The sequence below is a fragment of the Eschrichtius robustus genome, chromosome 19 (assembly GCF_028021215.1).
Source record: "Eschrichtius robustus isolate mEscRob2 chromosome 19, mEscRob2.pri, whole genome shotgun sequence".
NCBI classification, from domain to species: domain Eukaryota; kingdom Metazoa; phylum Chordata; class Mammalia; order Artiodactyla; family Eschrichtiidae; genus Eschrichtius; species Eschrichtius robustus.
This window is the reverse complement of record NC_090842.1, coordinates 28,658,194-28,679,328: the sequence shown is the minus strand read 5'-3', so window position 1 is coordinate 28,679,328 and position 21,135 is coordinate 28,658,194. Positions and strand designations below refer to the sequence as shown.

The following is a 21,135-nucleotide window of genomic DNA, read 5'->3' as shown; positions in this document are numbered from 1 at the left end:
GCCCGCTTCCCCATTGCCACGGCCACTGTCATCTCTCACTGGACACCACGGCCGCCCCTCACCCCTCTTGCCCCTCCTATCCATGCTCCTGCTAGAGGGTCCTTTAACTGCACACATCAGATCCTACCCCCTCCTGGCCTCTCCTCCCCGCAACCCCACACCCCTTCCTTTACTTGTGACCATTCCACCACTGACCTTGTTCCTATCCCTCAAAGACACCAAGCTTGTCTCCCAACAGATCCTTTGTTCTGCCGTCTCTTCTGCTTGGAGGTTCTTCTCCTCTCTCCCTGGCTTGCTCTGTCCCATCCCTCAGTGTCCCTCAAACGCCACCTCCCTGCAGCCTTCCTTGCCCACCCACCTGAAGCCTATCTCCTGCCTTCTCTGTTTATTCCCGTCTGGACTCTGACGACGGTGGCAACATCTCCTTCACATACTCCGCGTTTCTGTCTACTGGGTGTCTCCCCGGTTGGCCTCTCGGCCCCACAGGGCCAGGCTGTGTCTGTGTGTTGTCCGTCATCTACTTGGTGGCCTATGCTGTGGCAGACGCTCGTGTTCTGGGAATGGATGGATTTAAGTTGGCCCCTGTCGTGTGCTGTGCACTGTGCGAGTAGCTGGGAGGAGGTGACTCAGCCAGGGCCTCTCTCAGAAGGAAAGGGACCTGGTCCCATTGGGACTGCCCAGAGGAGGGAGGCACCTGCTCGGTCACTGAGGAGGTAGAGGTTGCCTTCCCGAAGATGGAGACAAAGATAAAAGAAGGGGAGGTTATGGGAAAGAGAAGAGGACACCAGGGCCAGCCTGGGGAGGGCAGGACAGCAGTATGTGGTCTGATTGGGAGGCAGCAGAGGGTCTGTGGGAAAGGGGGTCCTGGGGTCAGCCTGCCAGGGTTTGAATCCAGCCCCTGCCCATCCCTCACTGGGTGACCTGGGTAAAACTTACCCTCTCTGAGCCTCGTTTGTACCATAGGAATACTAATAGGACCTACCTTAAGGAGGTGGTGTTAGGATTAAATGTGATAACACAACAGCTGGTACCCAAAGAGACCTGAGGATGAGGAAGAGAGTGGCAGAGAGTTCTGGGAAGAGCCCCCCAGGCAGAGGGAATGGCAGATGCCAGTGATGGACAGGAGGGAGGTCAGTGCACGATGTCGGATTGAAGGAAGATGGTCCTGGTCGTTTCTGCTTCAGGGAGCGTGACTTGCTGTAGTCCTGGCCTTGGTGGTGGCAGCTGAGGGCCTGAGACAAGTCCCTTCCTGCTCTGAGCCTATTTCCTTTATGAAATGGGACAAGTAAGCCCATCTGAATGGGACAGTAACTGGGGAGGACCTGGGAGTGGCTTTGTTAAATTCCTGGGGTGCTGGGCTAGAATTGGATGGAGAGGGCAGAGTGAGGGGCAGCCCCTCAGCTTGCACACCGTTTGGATGCCTGCTGCCAGCCAGGCCATTGTCCCGCCCAGACTTTTATCTGCCTGAACCAGCTTTCAGAGGGATGGAAGAAAGGCCTGCATTCTTGTTTAAGGGAAAAAAATGGGGCGGAGCAGGAATGAAGCCCAGTGTTCCTCTCGGGCTCTTTCACCTGCCAGGCAGGGGCAGGACTGGGCAGGAGATGAGGTCCTGGGGAGAAGGGGCCTGTGTCTGCTGGATCCTAAGTCTGGAGGGGCTTGGGGACCACCAGGAAGGTGTCTTTGCATTCTGGGGAACAACTGCTGAGGGCCCTCCAGAGGGAAGAACTGGGCCCTTTCTGTGAACAAGTCCTAATCCTCACCAGTCCTAACCCTCACAATACCCCAGCCGCTTTCATCGTGACCAGGTCCTCCCAACCTGAGGAGGCAGCCTTCCCCGGCTCCCTCAGCCTGGGGAAGCGCTGTCACCCACCCCAGCTGTGTGACTTTGGGCCAGCATCTCTGGGCTGCAGGAGGCGAGCCAAGGGGTCTCTACTGGCCTCTCCTACTCTGATGTCCAAGAAGATACAGATAATTCTCTACCTCCTGCCTTTACTCCGTCCATCTCACCGTGCACTGAAGGTGGGGACGCCTCAAGGTTTGGAGGCCCATTGACCTGGTTCAAACCCCAGCTCCCGCACTTCCTGTGTGACCCAGAGCAGGTTGCTTATTAATAAGCTCTCTGAACTTCAGTTTTCTCACCTGTACAGAGGATGATGGAATAGTACCTGCCTAATAGAAGTATTGCAAGGATTCAACCAGCTCGGCATCCAAATTGCTCAGCACAGCGCCTGGCACACAATAGCACCTAATAAACGTGAGCGGATGAATCTTCTTAGGACACCTCTTGGGCTGGCATTTGGTGATGCTGAGCCCATGTAGGCCTAACGCAAAAGGAAATAATTTGTGCGTTACCTGATGCTTTCGTACAGCTGCTTTTCGGGAAACACTTGGTGTGGCTTCATCCTCCCTGTCCCCAACACACGAACATGCATGCACACCCACGCACAGGAAATCAAGAGCAGATGGTGGAAGCATCTCTCTAGGCAGGCCTGTGTTCTGCCATTCATTCACGCAGCTCATCTCTACCACGTGTGTTTCTCTGCGGCACTAGGGAGACCATGATGCGCAAGCCATGGCCTCTGCCCTTCCAGGGCCTGTGGTCTTGTGGGGAGCCAGGCCAGGAACAGCAGCTGTGATGCCAGCCAATTAAAACTGTGATGACGGAATTATAGGATTATAAAGGTGGCATCTAACCCAGACAGAGGGCTCAGGGCAGGCTTCCTGGAAAAGTGATGTCCAAGCTGAGACTTGGAGGATGCTTAAGTTAGTCTCATAAAGGGTGTGTATGTGTGTGCATGTGCATGTGTGGAGTGTCCCTGGCAGGAGAAACAGCATAGGCAAAGGCTTGGAGGCATGGTGTGTGGCGTAACTAAGGGAAGGAGTGTGATGTGAGAGGGGTGGGTGAGGTTGAGAAGGTAGGCCAGCTCCCACAGATGGCTTTGAAGCCAGTAAGGAATCTGGATTTTCTCTTAAGGGCAGTGGGGAGTCACTGAAAGGTATTAAGAGGTTTGGGTGGTACCAGGGGACTCCTACTGTGGGGCCTCATCCTTCCCTCTGCTCTGACCCATGTGACTTGGGCCTTCCCATCCATGGCCCATTGCTGGTTGGCTACCTAGGCAACTGGTGCCATAGTGGAGGGGAAACTGGGAAGCAGCCAGCACCCTGGAAATTTTCCTCCACTCCCCAGGGCCCTCAGCAGCCAACTTCTCAGAAATAAGCTAGGGATGAGTGCAGCTTCCCCGGACTCTGCCTGGAACTGTCGTGGTCAAGTCAGTTTCTTATAAATCAAATCACATGTTAAACGCATTAGGGGAAGTGGCTATTTACAGCCCTAGAAGCCTGAAGAACCTCTTGGGTAAATGCTAGAGATACTCTGTCCTTGAAATGTGTTGGAAATTTGGGGTTTGGGTTCGACCTGGCAGCAGTTGGCTGTGTTTATGGAGCCCGCACAGGGTGCCAGGCCCATGAGATGCAGAGGTGTGAGGAGAGGGGCTGCCCTGAGGAGCTCTTAGGGTGTGGGGGGAGAGGAGTATCCAGAGAAGCCCGCCCCAAGAGGTAATCGCTGGCAGCGAAAGCAGAGCTCAGGGCTTGGGGGAGCCTTCGCATTCACTCGGGATGGAGGAGTAGACGCCCAGAGAGGTCTTGGAGCTGTGGCTGGGGAGGGTACGCCAGGCAGAAGGAAGTAAACCAGGAAAGGCATGGAGGTGGGAAAGCTTGGGGTAGGGTAGACCAGGACTATCCATGGGGACAGCAGAGGCCCTTCCCACCTCCTCCTGCCTGATTCCACCCTTCTTTCTCCCCTTCCACAGCCCCCCCACAACCCCGCCACCTCCCCTCTGATCTGTCTTGGGGATGGGATCATGGACCCCTGGGGTTGCAGTAGACCTTAGAGGCTCCTGGACAATCTCATTTTTGCCTGGGATGGGCATGAAGCCTAGGACTTGTCAGCGGCGCTTCACTTCTCCCTGCCAGGCCCCACTATTGGAGAGACAGCTACCGGCCACTGATGCCATTGTGGAAAGAGCCCTAACTTTGGAGTTAAGGCTTGGGCTTGAATCTCAACTGTGCCGTTCCTGGCTGTGAGTCCTTGAGCAAGTCACTGAACCTCTCTCAGCCTGTCTCCCCAACCTCCAAAAGGAGAATCCCAGCGTGAGGATGACACGGAGCATGTGTGGTCACCATCACCATGACTCACCTTTTCAGTTGGTGCCTACTGTTCTGCAGGAACCCAGGCCATGGGGAAGAAGGCTACAAGGCTGTGAGGGAGGCCTTGGCCTGCATGCTCCAAGTCTCCTAATGCAGACACGTGGCTGGTGGAAAGGGAGAGCCAAGAGGGCCATGTGGGGAGGAGGGTGGGAGATAGCCATCTGAGCTGGAGGGGGCTTGGAGACCAGTCCCACCCCGAGTGGTGAGGCCTGTCACCGAAGGCCAAGTATTCTTTTCTGTCCTCATTGCTAGGCCTCTCAATGCCTTCCCTCCTGCCAGCCTAGGTGCCCCAGAAATACTGCCATGGACTATTTTTGGTGCGATGGAAGTGGGGTTAGAGGGCCACTTAGGGAAGGGGTGCTGGCTAGGATGATGGTGGGCTATGAGGGGACAAGGGTCTGGATGAGCTTATGAGGTGCCCCTCAACCCCAGGAATGGGGACTGACAGCAGCAGCCCTCCACTACAGGAATTCAGGCTGCCATCTCCATAGCAACAGGTATCCATCTCCAGCCAAGCTTTCAGCCTCTTAAAGGCACAGTTCAGGAGGAGTTGGACTACTGCTGTCGAGGGTTGGGGGTTAGGATGGTGGCATTCGTACCTCCTCACGGTTCATTCCTTTCAGGTTGTGCTTGGGGGACAGGCAGGAGAGCAAGGCATCCTAGATGGCTGAACTTGTGGTCTCTGTATGTTTCCCAGGGAGCAGACGGCTTTGCTGGGTGAGAAAGTGGCCAGATGCTGTCTTGGGGGCTGGCTTGGTTCTTCTCTTTTTAGCTCCATGACCTTGACTAGTCTAGGTCCCCATTTCCTCTCCTGAGAATCAGAAGGGTCAGAAGAGAAGGCAGAAGCCCCAGACAGAGAACATTAGGACCACAAGGGCTTTTCTGTTCATCTTATGTATGGGGAAAACTGAGTTCCCCAAAAGGGGCCAGAGGGTGCTAAGCACAGAGCCAAGTTGAAAATGAGGTCTTAGGCAGCTAGGAATGCTGGGGCTTCTGCCCACCGATCATCCAGTGAGATTTCCTGAACTTCATTCACTCACTCCCCACCTCCACAGTCTATGCTATGGCCACCTGTCACCTACACTAATTATTATTTTTTTCATGTAAATAATTTTATAGAGAAACTATAACCCACTGTAAGGGAAAAGTTACTTATCACTTGCCATAGAGAGTAACAATAAAAATAAATACACCAGGCTGCACAGTGGTATCAAAGTCTACCTAGAGACTGCTGTCCCTGGAGCTCTGAGCTTCCTGCCTTTTCTCTCTTTTTTAACAAGGAAGGTTAGCAAGTGGGACACACGAGCACCAAACTGCGACTTCCTCCTGGCTGCAGTTTGTAGAATTCAAAGACCACTGCAAAACCAATACCCTTCCCACTGTGACGGATGCTGTGTCTGGGGTGTGCCCCCAGGTCTGCTTGTTGCCAGCAGAGTCCCACAATCCCAGAAGCACTGACCTAGATGATCTGCTTAGCTCCTGCAAGGGGTCTCTGAGGCCGGCTGTGCTAATGGGGAACGAGCAGCGTCACAGGTGTTCACGTGAAGGTGGAGCAGAGAAGGGGAGGCTGCTCCCAGAGTCCACAAGCCAGAATGCATATTCCTCAACAGCCGTGGGCCTCACTCTGCCACAGATGCAGCTGTCGATTACCGAGCTGCTGCCACACGCCCGGCGTGGTCTCTTTGAGAGGTGCAGGAACTTCCACTTTGCAGATGAAGAAACTGAGGCACAGCGAATTGAGTCAGTTCCCCAGAGTCCCACGGTGTAGCCACTGTCAGAGCCAGGCCTGGAGTCCGGGGCTCTCAAACTCCCAGGCCGGGGAGTCTGATGTTGCACAGGGCAGGAGGAAGAGAGCAGTTTGTGCTTCCAGCTGTGACGGAGGAGGGGCCTACAGGGCCCAAGCACTGAGAGGTGGCTGCCTAGGGAGGTGGCTGGGGTTCGGCAACAGCTCGGGGAGACGAGCCATCTTCCTCCCAGGGGTCAGAGGGTTTGGGGAGATTGGGAAAGGACGGAGGGGAAGGGTGGCCAGAGGCCAAGGGCTGTGCTGAGTGCCAGTTGACCCCCTCCGCAGCAATACTTCATCCTCCTTATCATCACGGACGGTGTCATCAGCGACATGGAGGAGACGCGGCACGCCGTGGTGCAGGCCTCCAAGCTGCCCATGTCCATCATCATCGTGGGCGTGGGTAATGCCGACTTCGCTGCCATGGAGTTCCTGGACGGGGACAGCCGCACGCTGCGCTCCCACACAGGGGAGGAGGCAGCCCGCGATATCGTGCAGTTCGTGCCCTTTCGAGAATTCCGCAACGTGAGTGTGGGCCCGGGCTGGGGAGGAGGCGCTTACAGGACCCCAACAACCATAGTTAATAATCCAGAATGAAGGCGCTGGGATTGTCTGCCCAATCCTAGGCTCCTCTACCCTCAGCTCTGTTGACTACTCACCTCCTGAGAGCCTACTACCCTCCTGGCGCCATGCGAGGCCCTGCCCCCAGGTGAGGCCATATGACAGTTGCGTGAGCACTTGCTTCAGCTAGCTGACGGAACTCAAGGGAGTAGTGCCCAGTCCAGACTGGGGCTCCAGGACAGGGGTTCCCGGAGGACCTACCCTCTAAGCCTGAATCAGAAGTCGGCGTCATCCATGCGGGGGAAAGTATTCCAGGAGAAAGAGATGGGAGCAAGGCCCAGAGGTGTGAGGGGCTTTCCTGGAAATCACACCTCGCCAGCCGTCTCGCTTCAGGTGGAAAACAAGGCCCATCTTAGGATGGCCTCCTCTCCCTGAGGGCCGCTCTAGGAGGAACTGGTGGCCTCCCTTACTCCTGGAGGTGGCTCCGGTCCTATCTGCAGGTGACCCAGGTCTGCTTACAAGGAGGCTGGCAGTAGCTTCCTGGTTGCTGCCCTTGCAGCTGGGCCCGCAGGCAGCCCCAGAGGGAGCAGTCTGTCAGATGCCAGCCTGGGGCCTAGCTTTCATTTGACCAGAGGCACACTGTATAGCCTTGGGCAAGTCCCTGACCTTTCCTCCTGGCCTCAGCTGCCGCAGCTGTAAGCCTCCGGGTGCTGTGGCTCAGGTCCTAGGAGCCAGTCCCAGCAAGAACTGGCCACTCCGATTTGTAACCACTGGTGCTCACATCTCTGCCCAGTACCCTCTGGGTTTGCCTGAGCTGGTTCAGTTCCTTCCTCTGGAGCGTGAGCTTCCTGAGGACAAATGCTGGGTGTTGGCCACCCAGGCACTGCATGGACACTGAATGAGCTCCTGGTGTGCCCAGCCTGTGACTGGGTGCCGAGCAGTGAATCAGACAGTCACAACCCCTTAATACCAGCCAAGAAGGTGCTCAGGAAATGTTTGCCAGATGAGTAGGCTGTGCAGCTCACCTCCACCATCTCTTTCCCCCAAAAGCCTCCCATAGACAAATTCATCCTGAAACGTTACTCCCAGGCACCTCGAGTGCTCACGTAAGAGTTACACTTAATGTGAAGGAAAGCACTGCTAAGGGTGGGATTTCAGGCCTGGGCTGGGCTGAGGAACGCTAGTTTTAGACAGCTCTGGCCCTCTGCTCTGGTTTTGTCCTCCAGGGACACCTTCTGTACCAGCTCCCTGGGCATGGTGCCCCTCACCACTTCATCCAGTGATCCTTTCTCTCTCCTCTCTCCACCCTACCCTGCAGGCGGCAAAAGAAACCTTGGCGAAAGCTGTGCTGGCAGAGCTGCCCCAACAAGTTGTTCAGTATTTCAAGCATAAAAACCTGCCCCCCACCAACTCAGAGCCCGCCTGAGTGCCAGCCCTCACCCAGCAGCAGCATGCCGGCTGGGCCGCCCACCCTCCCCAGGAACATGCACGCTCACCCTGCTTCCTTGTGGGTGGCCTTTTTTTTTTCTTTTAAACTGATCCACATTTTTATTTTCTACAACCGGACCTCCACCCCCAACTTCCTCCAGCCCAGCTGGGCTTCCTTTATTGGAGTCGACTGATGATACTTCCAGGCCAAACTGGCTTCCTCTCCTCCTCTCCCCACCCTTGCCACTCTTAAGTATTGAATGTACTTTGTATAATTTTAGTGCAATTGTTATTAAAGAGAATAAAATTTTTACAATCATAACTGGCTTTTTCCAAGTAACTAGCTGCAGACTCAAAGGAATGTGTCCCCGGTGCATACTGTGTGGTAGCCTGCACCCAATTCCTGCTCTGTTTTTTTAATACTGTGACCGTGTTCTACTTGTTATACTCAGGGTAATAAAGGAGTTTCAGATGTCCCTGTGTCAGCTCCTTCCTCAGCTGGGACTTGATGGGCTCACTGATCTGGGAAAGGAAACATGAAAACCCCTTCCCCCCAGCAAGCCTGTGAAATTGGTATAATCACTTCTACTTGGGGACATGCATTCCATACAAACAGTAATGCAGCTGTTAAACTGGCACAGAACTTGGCACATTGTACACGCTCAATAAATATCTGTGGGGCAATGAAATGCACGAGCCCTCACCAGCCTTCTGGGCCCCAGCAGAGCCCATGCTGGCCCAGCCAACAGCACACGGTGCCCCACCCTTCTTCCTCGTGGTCCACGCTGTCTTATGTACCCTACCCCACCACAGCAGTGGCAGTCGCTGCCACCCATTTGCTCCTCCTGCAGGTCTCCCAGGCACTGGAGTACACCCTGTGGTCTGCAGCATGTGAAAGCCTCTCTGGCTTCAGGATGCTAAACAGGGCTGCTTCTGTCCCTGCAGCAGCCGTTGGTTTCTATCGCACACCCCACCCCGGGCTTGGGCCCAACCTCACGAAACCAGCTAGGCGACGCATCTCTGAAACCCCAGCCATCTGGCCTGTTCCCTTCTCTCCTCCAAAGAACACATCTTTCTCTTTTGTCTACCTCCTCCTTAGAGCTCCAGTCAGCCCCTTTGCCACAGGCTCATGTGCAACCAACAACTAACATTCATATTAAGCACTAGGTTTCCAGCTCCCTATTAAGCACATTACAGGCATAATCTTGAACCTTTCCACCAGCCCCTGCCTGTGACCATTTCAGAGATAAGGAAACAAGCAGAGAGGCTAATTGAATCTATTAGAGGCAGAGCCAGAACTTAGCTCCAGGTCTGGCCAATTCCACAGAGCCCACACTTGTTCCACTGCACTGAATGTCTTCCCGTGACTCTACGAGGCAGTCTTCTCAACCTGCTGCTGAATTTGTCCTTCCCCTCCAATGAAACTGGGCAGTCGGACATCTCGACCTACTCTCCCAGGTCAGCAATTCTTACCAGTGGCCTGCTAGACCTGGCTGGTACGCCAGGCAGGTTCCTAGCTCCAGGTGCCTGGTAAGCTCAGGAGCCGGTGTTTATCTGGTGGGAGCAAGCGAGGGACATCTGTATCCTAGGCTTCCAATGCCTCTTCTGATTCCGTGGCCACTAAAAGCCAGCTGAAATATCCTCGAGGGACACCTTCACTTCTCCTGAGAGGGCTGCAGGACTGCAGGGAGCCGTGATTTCCTCAGGGACCTTTGGGAAATCACAGCACAGCAGCCCAGAGGCCAGCTCGGCACTATGGGTAGAAACCCAGGACCAGCGCATCTGCCTCCTCTGGTTCACACCCAGCCCTCGCTCAGGACAGCTGCAAGACTGCATGATGGTTGAAATAACACCATGTGACTGCTTCCTTTACCCTCCCGTTTGGTAGCCGAAGTGTCTAGCTGGATGTCAGATCCAGGGAAGTTCGTATCCAACTCAGCCTGGGAGAATCTGTCAAGTTCTGATCGACCAGAGGCCTCTATAGTGGAACAGCCTTCTCCTCCCAGCCCCACATCCCCTCCTTAGCCCTCAGGGGATGGGTGTACTGGGGCGACACCTGATGCAGACCTCTCCCTTACACCTCCCCATGGGAATAATCTACCAGATTGGTGAAGCTATGGAGACTGACATCTACTGGGCCGGGTTAAGGTAAGACTCCCTGCCTGGCATCAGGGCCCATCATAAATGCTCGAACTCCTATGGACCACCTACCTCAGTGTGGTGCCGGCGGCCCCCACTTCGCAGGTGCACGAGGGAGCAGACCCAGCCATCTTTCTTCCCCCTTCTCTGCCTGAGGTTGGGTGGATCAGTCAAACAAGCCTTCTACTCCCAGCTGGTTTGAGTTCACCAGGGAAAGGAATGTCCTCAACTCCTGACCAGGCAAATCACCACTTAAAAAACAAACCAAGATAAGTAAGTCCTGGGGATGTAATGTGCAGCATGGTGACTATAGTGAATAATAGGAGATTGTATATTTGAAAGTTGCTGAGAGAGTAGATCTCAAAAACTTTCATCACAAGAAAAATATGTTTTGGTAACTATGTGTGGTGATGGATCATTTCACAATATATACAATTATTGAATAATTACGTTGTACACCTGAAACTAATGTTATATGTCAACTGTATTTCAGTAAAAACAAACCAAGCCTTGGTGCTGCTATTTGGTTCTTGTACATGGATAGTATGATGAAAAGTGAACTTGGAAATCTGACTAAAAGGCTCCTTTACCCTTGAATCACCTCCACTGAGGCCTTGGCACTGGCATTTGTTTTAAAGTTTCATTGAAACCACAGAAAACCAGGCTTAGAATTAAAGGCTCAAATTAAAATTCTGGTTCTGATACTTACCTGTGTGACCTTGGGCAAGTCATTGAATCACTGTGAATTTCGGTTTCCTCTATAAAATGTAGAGAAGGGCTGTTTCACAGGACTTTTTTTTCAGGATGAAAGACACTACAGTCTGCAAACATCTCAAACAGTGCCTGGCTCGTCCATAGCGGGCCCTCAGTAAATGCTCACCGATAAACAAATCGACATAAGGGATAATGATGTGCATGACCATGTCTAAAACAGTGAGGGAGATGCCCAGCCGATGGCTAAAACTCACAGTGGAGGTTGTCTCTGGGTTGTGCTGCCCATGGCTCTGTGAAACTCTGATGCTGGGCCGCCTTCTGCCTATTAGTGCTATGAGGCTCCCTCTTTCCCTAAACCATTGCTCCAGCAGGTAAGGGAGCAAAATACTAGCCCTTGCCAGCATCACTAAGGCATAAATGTGCGACTGGCTTCTTGTGTTCAACACTATGAAAGTGTTGCCAAGATCTAGCCTCCCACCAAGCAGAACTTGCATTCCATACTGTTACGTGTAAGTGGGCTGGGCACGCCAAGAAATCAAGAAAGATCCAAGTCCAAGTGATGGTGTACTGCCGCTGAGCTCTCGCTCCTTTTTGTTTTTCTGGAGGGGCTTAAGACGACAGCTGAGCCACATACCCACGGTTAGGACACCCGAGCCAAGGAACTGGGTGTGCCTGAGCAATTAACATTTAGCTAAGAAGGAAGCACACAGCAGAAGCGGGTGGTTGGAGCTCTGATGACCAGATCTGACCCGTCATCATGTCAGTGTTCTACCTGCCAACTGAGGAATGCCAGTAGGATGGATAAACCTGCCATAAACCACCACTAACAGAAGCTCTAGACGATCTACCCAGAAATGGGGGAGGCCGAGGGTAACAGTACTAATGAGGATGGCTACCATTTTCTGAGCACCACATACCACACCAAGTATCTCTTATAGATCCTCTTTCACCCTCACTAGGAAGTCGGTGTCCTGATTCCTATCTACTGAGGAGGAAACAGAGGCCTGGAGAGGTTAAGGACTTTGCCCAAGTGATCCAGCTAGTAAATGTCTGGCTTCAAGCTTATAGCCACTGTGGTGTACCCACAGGAGGAGGAACCGAGTTGAGATTCCTGAGAGGTAGCCAGAAGGGAAGAACCCACGAGGTGGAAAGGGAAAGAAATGAGGACGCAAGAGACTAGCCTAAGCCACTCCTAGTCAGGGACTTTTCAGTCTAGAATGCTCCTGAAAAAGTCTAGAATGCCCTACCAACTCTGTGTTTGAGAAGCCAGCTTTCTCTCCTCCTGGGTCTGGGCCCAGGGAAGGCAGACATAAACAGGTCACCAGCCAGCTCTGTGGGTCCAGTCACATTGCCCTCCCTGCTTTTAACAGATGGAAAAATGGATGCTTTGGATTTCATGCTCCCTTCCTCCCCACCCAGGTGGGTGACAGGGCCAAAGGTAGATGCTAGCAGGAAGTGCTTGAGAGAGAGGCCATGGTATGACACAAGCTAGATAATCCAGATAGAGCTGGCAATAGGATTCCTCAGAGACAAGCTTTCTCCCTCACATGGTTCAAAGTTGTAAGAAGACTACCACTCAGGACAACGCAAGCAAGTTTTAAGAAACCACCCCAAACCTTGTTTTTATCCCTTATCACCTAGTTATTAAATCCCAATTATCTATTAAGGCAGGAGAGCTGCATCTTGTGATTTAAAGCAGTGTTTCCTTCCATCCCAGGTTTTCCTATTCTTCTTTGGGTTTGAAACACACAGTCTACACTAGATGTTTTCCAAGGTGACTTCCTCCACTGGGAGACCAGACCCTGCTTTGCTGTTCATGGTTTCTACAGAACCCGTGCCTCAGCTCCAGGGCTCTCCGCTAACAGGTACGGCAAAAGATGAAATGATCACCAGTGATTCTCAACTTCTCCTGAGATACCAAGAGCAGAAATCTCAATCTGATGAGTCTCAACCTCCTTGACACAATCTAGCTGTTACAGTAGATGGGGACAGAGGTGGGAGCACAAGATCCAGTACAGGAAAAGCAAGATCTTATTCTCTGACAGGTTTATTAGCTTTCAAATTAATGTAGGTTTTTAATCCCTGCAACCCTTTGTCAACTTCTCCCAACATCGACAGAGGCAATGAGGTATAGTAATGGCCTCTTAAAAGTCAAACCAGGGACTTCCCTGGCGGCGCAGTGGTTAAGACTCTGTGCTCCCACTGCAGGGGGCATGAGTTCGATCCCTGGTCGGGGAACTAAGATCCCGCATGCTGTGTGGTGCGGCCAAAAAAAAAATCATAAGTCAAACCACATAAAGATGGTGACTTTGGTTCCTTGGTCTGCCTCCTGAAATGATCTGACGTTGCTCTGGGTACGGGCTGTAATAGCAACAGCACAATTGCAGAACAACGAAGCAGAGGAGCAGAAGGTGCCTACACAGTTTTACCTCAACGTCTTGTTTGTAAGGATGGAGCTGATGTGCCTGTACTGACAGTCAGGAACAATTAGCACGGAGTAGCTCTGAAAAGGAAAAAGAATTCACAAGGCATCAGTTATGGGTGAAGGGAAGTCACCATCTGCCAGTGGGCACCAGAGTGTCACTGCTTTGGGAGGGAAAAGGAGTGGGTTTGGAGGAGATCCAGGGGCCTCTCTGCCCACGTTAAAACTGAGTAGCTTCTCTGCCTGCCAGCATCACAGTGTCAACACATTCTGTGTGTGTCTTTCTCCGTCTCACACCCAAGGAAGTAGAAACAATTGACGTAGGAACCCAGCGGAAGAAAGAACTGCACAGGCTCACTCTTCTGAAGCAGGGGAGCCTACAGCTTTTTGTTGTTGTTGTTAAAAGCTCATGGCCTACCTCTGTCCTCAGGGCCTCCATACCTTGTCTCCCCCTGCCCTTCCCTCCCTCCCAAAGGGAGAGCTCCTGCCTGCCTTTAGGGGATGGAGGTGAAGCAGCACCTCTGGGTCTTGGCTGCTCTGTATGGGAAGGGAAGAGCAGGAAGGGCAGCAGGTCAAAGCAGAGGAAAGGACAAGCGTAGCACCCTTAGGCTAGAAACAGCTTCCACAGTTAGAAGCCACAACTAGAAATGTAGCCAACAGAGAGGGGCCTCAACAGGTTGTAGCTAGAATATGCAGGTGGGTCGCACTGGCTTGCAATATTAGAATTCCAGGAGCTGCCAGAAATAAGTCACCTCGTCCACACACCTACCAGCACTTCTGATTTCTGGCTACAACAAAATAAGGCCTATGTTTGTTTCTCTAAGGTTTAGTGTCTTAAATGGGATTAGGTGGAGGGAGAAGGAATAGCCAAGGGTAAGGGAAAACTTCACAATGAACGATGAGTGTTAAGTGACACCCCCTGCAGATGTAGTTTAGAACCTTTACTTAGTCACACAACATCAAGAATAGGTTAGTTCCAGGGCAGTGCGCCATTCCATCACCCGGGACCTTCTCTCCCCCCTGCACACTCCACAACACAGTATAGTCAAACGGCGCCTTCGTCTAGAATAGAATGTTTAAATGATACCTGTTCAATAACTGTCCTTGCTTCTTTGTGGTGTTGGGAAAGGAAAAAAAAAGAAACAACAAAAAAACAAGAAAGCAACAGAACCCAAACCCTTTGCAAGCTGCTTGGTACCTATCTTCCCAGGGCATTTTTAGTGGAATTTCTGCTGGGCCCTGACCTCTGCCCTACTAAATCAGTGAGGACAGAAGCCGTGGGACAGGTTTGGGCATCTGTACTGGAGTAGAAAGAGAAAACAAACACAAGTCGGGCCACAAGTGGATTCTGGACATTTTTAGATGAGGTTAAAAATGTCATGGTGTGCACAGGGAGCAGGCAAAGGACTTTTCTGTGGGAGGCAATGCCTGTAGGCAGAATAAACTGTCCAGTCTACTCTTGGGGAGGAGCTCCCTGCGGTAAGAACAGAGGAATTAGGGGGCCTCGAGGAAGGTGTTGGTTCGGAAGATGGAGGAGACGATCTTGCCGGTGGCATTGATGGTGCCTTCGCTGTCTGAGCTGGACTCAGAGTCGCTGCTCCCAGAGTAGGCGCCCAAACCTGGGAGGATGCCGATACAGACGGCAGCGGAGGGGCAGTGGATGGAGGGACCACTCAGAGATGTGCTTCCAAGAGACACGCAGGACGGGGCTTCTGCAAAAAAGGAGGCAGGACTGTTACTTCATCACCCTTTTCCAAAGGTGATGGTGTGCTTTCCATGTGTAGAGGGCTTTATGTTGGAAGCCTCAAAACAACCCTATGCAGTCGACACTATCATCATCTTCATCTTAATGTTCCTCGTTTACAACTGAGAAAACTGAAGCCACAGCAGAGATCATTTTAAGACCATGCAGAATATCACCAAGTAGCTGGGGCTCTTTTCGCCCCAGGAAACCCAGAGTCACAGCAGAACCTCCATGACAGAAAGCCTCAACCTAGAAAACACAGAACTTGAAGGTTAGAGGAAAAGTTAAGGACTCTCCTCCATCCCTTCTTCTTCCCTGTTTCCAGCCTCATTTAATCACTACAACAACCTGGTATATAGGGATCCCCCATTTTGATGATGAGGGAGGTCCAAAACCCAGCTAAGGTTAAAGGCCACTTAGAGTAGAAAACATTAAACTAAATTTGAATCAAAAGATAACGTACTAAAATGATCCCAGAGCTCACTGTAGAGTAAGGGTTGGAATTCAAACACTGTATCAGGCTGACAAGCATATTACCTTCTAGGGTTTTGCCTTAACAAACCCCTAACACTTCACGTAAATGTGAAAAGGATACATGGTTCCAAGTATATGAAATCAGGAGTAAGTAAAAAATATCACTGAGAAGCAAAGAGAGATCTCCAACAGCCAGTACACATAGTTCATTTGCTTATACAGGAAGTAATAATAAGGGGAAAGGAAGCTGCTAAAGATAAGTAATGTGAAAGCATGGAGATGTAGAAAAGTGAGAGCTCACAATGATTGCAGAGGCTACAAGAGGTAACAAAGGCTGCAAGAAAACAGGCAAATATTTACAATAAGTATCACAAAAGCTAATTTCTTTATGATACAAAGAGTTCTTCCAAACCCAACAACAAACCAACAACTGAACAGAAAAGTAGACAGAAGACACGAATAGTTCACAGAAAAAGAAACAAATGACTTTTAAACATAGGAGAATAAACAATATATACGGAGGAATACGCATCTATATATGTTGCTGATGGAATGTAGGACTATTTGGCTAAGTCCTTCACACTTAAATGATGTTCATGCAGCACTGCTGAGAGGAGAAACCAAAAGGTTCATTAACAGAGGACCAGTGTAATGGACTAGTATTCAGCCATTAAGAAGAATAAAGCATCTGTGTGTGTACTGGTATTGAATGATCTCTAAGATACCATGTGTTAAATGAAAGAGGCAGGGTGAGTACAAGTTATAATCTGGGGGGGGGGGACATTAAATATGCATGATAATGTATGAAAAAATATATTAAAAACTGGTAACAGTGGCTGCTCTGGGGAGAGCAATTGAGTGGCTAAGGACCAGGGGAGACAACTTTTTATTCCACACTCTTGTGTCCCTTTTCAATTTACTATTGGGTGCATATAACTACCTATTTAGACAATTTTTAAGAAAGCCAAATGCCACAATTCAAAGAGTATCCTAGGCCATTTAATTCAGAAGGAACAGCCCCCCTCTTACCTCTGTAATCCCTGTATTATAGCCAGGAAGGCTGTAGAAGACTGACAGTCCTAATGGCTATCTTCTCCTTATCCATATTCTCCTCATCCATATTCTCCTCAGACTGTAAGTCTCTGGAGGGCAAGGGCTCCTTCTTCTCTATCCCATCCCCTGGGCATAGAGCAGAGGGCCTGGCACAGAGCAGGCCAACATTCACAATGTGTGAGAATGCAGGAAAATGCGTAACAGAGTTTCACTGCAAATGGCTAAATTTTGGGGGTGGGAGTGGGGGTGGGGGGAATGTGAAAATTTGGGACATAACATCAAATTATAAACCATTCATTACCTGAACATTCATTGTATTACTATTTTCACACATACAAGGATACTTTCAGTATTCTGTGAGAAAAATTGGGTTGTTTAAAAACAAAACAAAACAAAACCCTGATATCATAAGGGTATGAATCAGTTACTTAGAAAAGTAATGTATGTGAAGTTATTCAGTGAAATGTGTCCTTTTATTAAGTATTTCAAGGGTGAATTTAATTTTAGGGTCTATCTTAGAAAAGAAAGATCAAGTTCAGAATACCTGTGGAGGACTAGAGCCGGCCTAAGGGAAGGATGGAAGCCAGCCACAGAAATGTAACCAAAGGAATCTGGACCACAGGGGCATTAGCAGAGTTTAAGCAAAAGGACCAAATCTCCCAATTATCTAGGAAGTTTCAAGAAAGAAAAGAGATTGCAACTCTAACAAATTTCATTCCAAAAGCAGTTAACTGGGACTTCCCTGGCAGTCCAGTGGTTAAGACGTTGCCTTCCAGTGTAGGAGGTACAGGTTCGATCCCTGGTCAGAGAACTAAGATCCCACATGCCTCGGGGCCAAAAAATCAAAACATAAAATATTGTAACAAACTCAATAAAGACTTTAAAAAAAAAAAAAACAAAAGCAGTTAACTGCCCACAGAGAACAAAATGGTGCCCTCTGATCTTGCCCATTTGGTGAAGTTTCCTGCCAACTTCTACGTTTGCAGGACCACACTGTCATACCAAATTAACATTGAAAATTACTAATGGAGAATGTTCTTGGGATTCAGACAGACGCGTGACTTGAGAGTAGATGGGACCAACTTGTGTGTTCACTGGCTCTGCTCAGAGATTAAGTCAGAGCCTCCAGTGGGGGAAGCCTGAATCTCCGTAAGGACTACAGAGCTATCTTCTGGGGGACTAAAGGGGCAAGTCTTCTACTGCCGAGGTCAAGACTCTAACAGAAGCTTCAGGGGATAGTCTTCTCGTGGGGCCTTAGCTCCTAGCAAAAGAGGATATTTCTTGTCCAGTTTCTGCTATAAGAATGGAGGGATTTAGAATGACAAAAATAAGATGGCTCTTAAATACAAGTGTCTGCCTGAGAGAATTTAAAGCAGCCATACAAGTTCCCCTTTCCATTAATTGATATACATAATTCCTATTAGGGAATAAGCACCAGATACAGGGCTACTAGGTAACGAGTTGAAATATATTTTAGATTTCTATGAAGTTTTATATACCTCTGTGTATGTGTGCACACACAGTATATACTTATCCTATTTAAGCAGCCACAGTTTAACAAGTTTTTTATATATTAAAAAGATCCCAGTTAAATGGAACTGTTACACTGCTGATGGGAATGTAAACTGGAATAACTTCTTAGCAGGGCAATTTGGCAATATTTTTCTAAGTTACAAATGTATATCTGACTCAATAATTCTACTTCTAAGTATTTAACCTGACATATTGTGAATGTGAAAAATGATGCATGTACAGGGTTATTTAATGAAACATCATAATAGAGAAAGAATGGAAACAATCTAAATGTTCATCAATAAAAAACGAAATAAATATACTATGGTACAACCATACAATGGATTACTACACAGCCTTAAAAAGGAATGAAGAAGCTCTTTATGCACAGGCATGCTATGATTCCCAAAGTAAGTAAGCAATGAACAGAAGAGTATGTTAATTAAAATAATGATGATGATAGGAAATGCAAAACAACATATGAAGTAAATCTTGCCAAAAAATCAACGTGAATTGACCAAGCTCTAGACCTAATTACCATTTTATAGGAAACACAGGATATAAAGGAATCCTATGGGGATGCAATTAGCAAAATCTAGAGTGCAGGAAACTCCACAGGGCAGAGGCCCAGTTTCTTCACAAGTAAAATATAAAGGAAACAAAAAATAAATTAAGAAAGAGGAAGAACCCATAGGTTAAATGAGACTTAAAAGACAGATTAGCCTACTGTTAAGATGCCATAAAATGGCAATTTTCCCAAACTGATCAACAGATTCAAGCAATCCCTATCAAAATCCCAGCTGCCTGAATTGACAAGTTGATCCCAAAATGCATATGGAAATGCAAGGGACCTCAAATAGCAAAACAATATTGAAAAAGAACAAACTTGAAGGACTGACACTTCCTGGTTTCAAAACCTACTACAAAGCTAGAATGATCAAAACTGTGTGGTAGGGACTTCCCTGGCAGTCCCGTGGTTAGGACTCCGTGCTCTCACTGCCAAGGGCCTGGGTTCAATCTCTGGTCGGGGAACTAAGATCCCACAAGCCGTGCAGCATGGCCAAAAAATAAAACAAAATAAAAACAAACAAACGAAAACAAAACTGTGTGGTGATAGACATACAAATCAATGGAAGAGAAAAGTGAGTCCAGAAATAAACCCAAACATGCTGTTCAACTGATTTTCAACAAAGTGTCATGACAATTCAGTGGGAGAAAAAACAGTCCTTTCAACAAATTATTGAGTCAAAAAATTAACACAAAATGGGTCAAAGATCAAAATGTAAGTATAAAACTCTTTAAAAAAAAATGTAAGCGTAAATCTTCATGACCATGAATTAGGCAACTGTTTCTTAGATATGACACTTAAAGTACAAGCAACCAAAGAAAAAATAAATTGATGTCATCAAAATGTAAAACTTTTGTGCTCCAAAGAACACTATCAAGAAAGTGAAAGTACCACCCACAGAAAGAGACAATATTTATAAATCATCTATCTGACAAGTGTCTAGCATCCAGAACATATAAAGAACACTTACAACTCAAAAATAAAAAGACAAATAACCCAATTTTAAAATAGGCTCAGGATATGAGTAGGTATTTCTCTAAAGAAGATAAACAAATGGCCATTAAGTACACAATGCCAACATCATTAGTCATTAGAGAAACCCCAATCAGAACCACAATAAAGTATCACTTCACACCCAATGGATGGATATAAGAAACACAATAACAACTGTTGATAAGGATGTAAAGAAACTGAAACCCTCATATACTGCTGGTAGAATATAAAAATGGTGCAGCTACAGTGGAAAACAGTGCGGCAGTTCCTCAAAAAGTTAAACATAGATTTACTGTATGACCCAGCAATTCCACTCTTAGGTATATACCCAAGAGAACTGGAAACAGTTTTTCACACAAAAACTTGGATATGAATGTTCACAGCAGCATGGTTTGTAACAGCCCAAACGTGGAAACAACCCAAATGCTCATCAATTGATGAGTGGACAAAAAGGTGGCATACCATAAAATGGGATATTATTCAGCTGTAAAAAGTACTAATACATGCCACAACATGAACTATGAAAACATTATGTTACGTGAAAAGAAGTCAGACACAAAAGGCCCTATATTGCATGATTTCATTTATAAAAAGTGTCCAGAAAAGGCAAATCCATAGAGACGGAAGTTGATTGGTGGTTGCTGGTGGCTGTGGAGAGGGAAGAATGGGGAATAACTGCTAATGGGCACGGAGCTTCTTTTTGCGGTGATGAAAATGTTCTGGAATTAGATACTGGTGATAAATACACATTCTTCTGAACATATTAAAAACCACTGAACTGTATCCTTTAAAAGGGTGAATTTTATGGTATGTGAATTATATCTCAATCATTTCTTTAAGCCATATAAGCCAAATACAATGTCTAATCCTTCCCTGGATACTAATTTTTTAAAAAAACCAATTGTCGGATCGGAATAAAAATGGTGGAGTAGCAGGATGTGGAATTCACCTCTTCCCACAAATATATCAAGAATACATCTACAAATGGAACAGTTCTCATAGAACACCTACTGAACACTAGCAGAAGACCTCTAACACCTGAAAGGACAAAAAAGATCTCCATGTAACCAGGTAGGACAAAAGGAAAAAAAAAAAGAGAGAGAGAAAGTGGGACGGGTCTGGCACCCCTGGGAGGGAGCTGAAGGAGAGTAGAAGTTCCTACACCCTCGGAAGTCCCCTCATGGGCGGGGAGATCAGCTGGGACAAAAAAGAAGCTTCAGAGGCTCAGAGGGAGAGCGCAACAACTAGTTAGCGGCAGGCAGGACAGAGAGAGACCTACACAGACAGTCTGTGTCACCACTCTGCACACCCCACCCTGAGAGGCATGTCCACTGGTATGGGCAGGGGCTGGGTGCTGGAACACAGGGTTTAGAGGACAGACCTGGGGAGAGGACTGTTGGGGGCTGTGAGGAGACAGCCTGAAGGGGCTGGAGTGTGGGGTGCTGCAACCAGGAGTGCTCGTGGCAGAACCCTGGGCTGCCACAGAAGCGAAGCGCCATTGTTAAGTGGCAATGCAAAAGGGAGGGGTGGGGCCAACA

The 21,135-nt window shown here is 48.8% G+C and overlaps 2 protein-coding genes across 9 annotated transcripts in view; one reads left to right on the top strand and one right to left on the bottom strand.

The window, feature by feature from the left end:
• The window catches only part of CPNE2 (copine 2), a 55,564-nt gene extending 47,112 nt beyond the window's left edge, over positions 1-8,452 (top strand). For both annotated transcript variants that reach the window (XM_068527300.1, XM_068527299.1), the window contains exons 15-16: positions 6,278-6,514; positions 7,869-8,452. In XM_068527300.1, the coding sequence (XP_068383401.1) occupies positions 6,278-6,514; positions 7,869-7,976 (345 nt within the window). In that variant the 3' untranslated portion in view covers positions 7,977-8,452. The remainder of the gene's footprint in view (positions 1-6,277; positions 6,515-7,868) is intronic.
• Positions 8,453-14,595: 6,143 nt separating this feature from the next.
• Positions 14,596-21,135, bottom strand: part of PSME3IP1 (proteasome activator subunit 3 interacting protein 1) — a 49,412-nt gene continuing 42,872 nt past the window's right edge. For all 7 annotated transcript variants that reach the window (XM_068528993.1, XM_068528994.1, XM_068528992.1 and 4 more), the window contains one exon: positions 14,596-14,965. In XM_068528993.1, the coding sequence (XP_068385094.1) occupies positions 14,748-14,965 (218 nt within the window). In that variant the 3' untranslated portion in view covers positions 14,596-14,747. The remainder of the gene's footprint in view (positions 14,966-21,135) is intronic.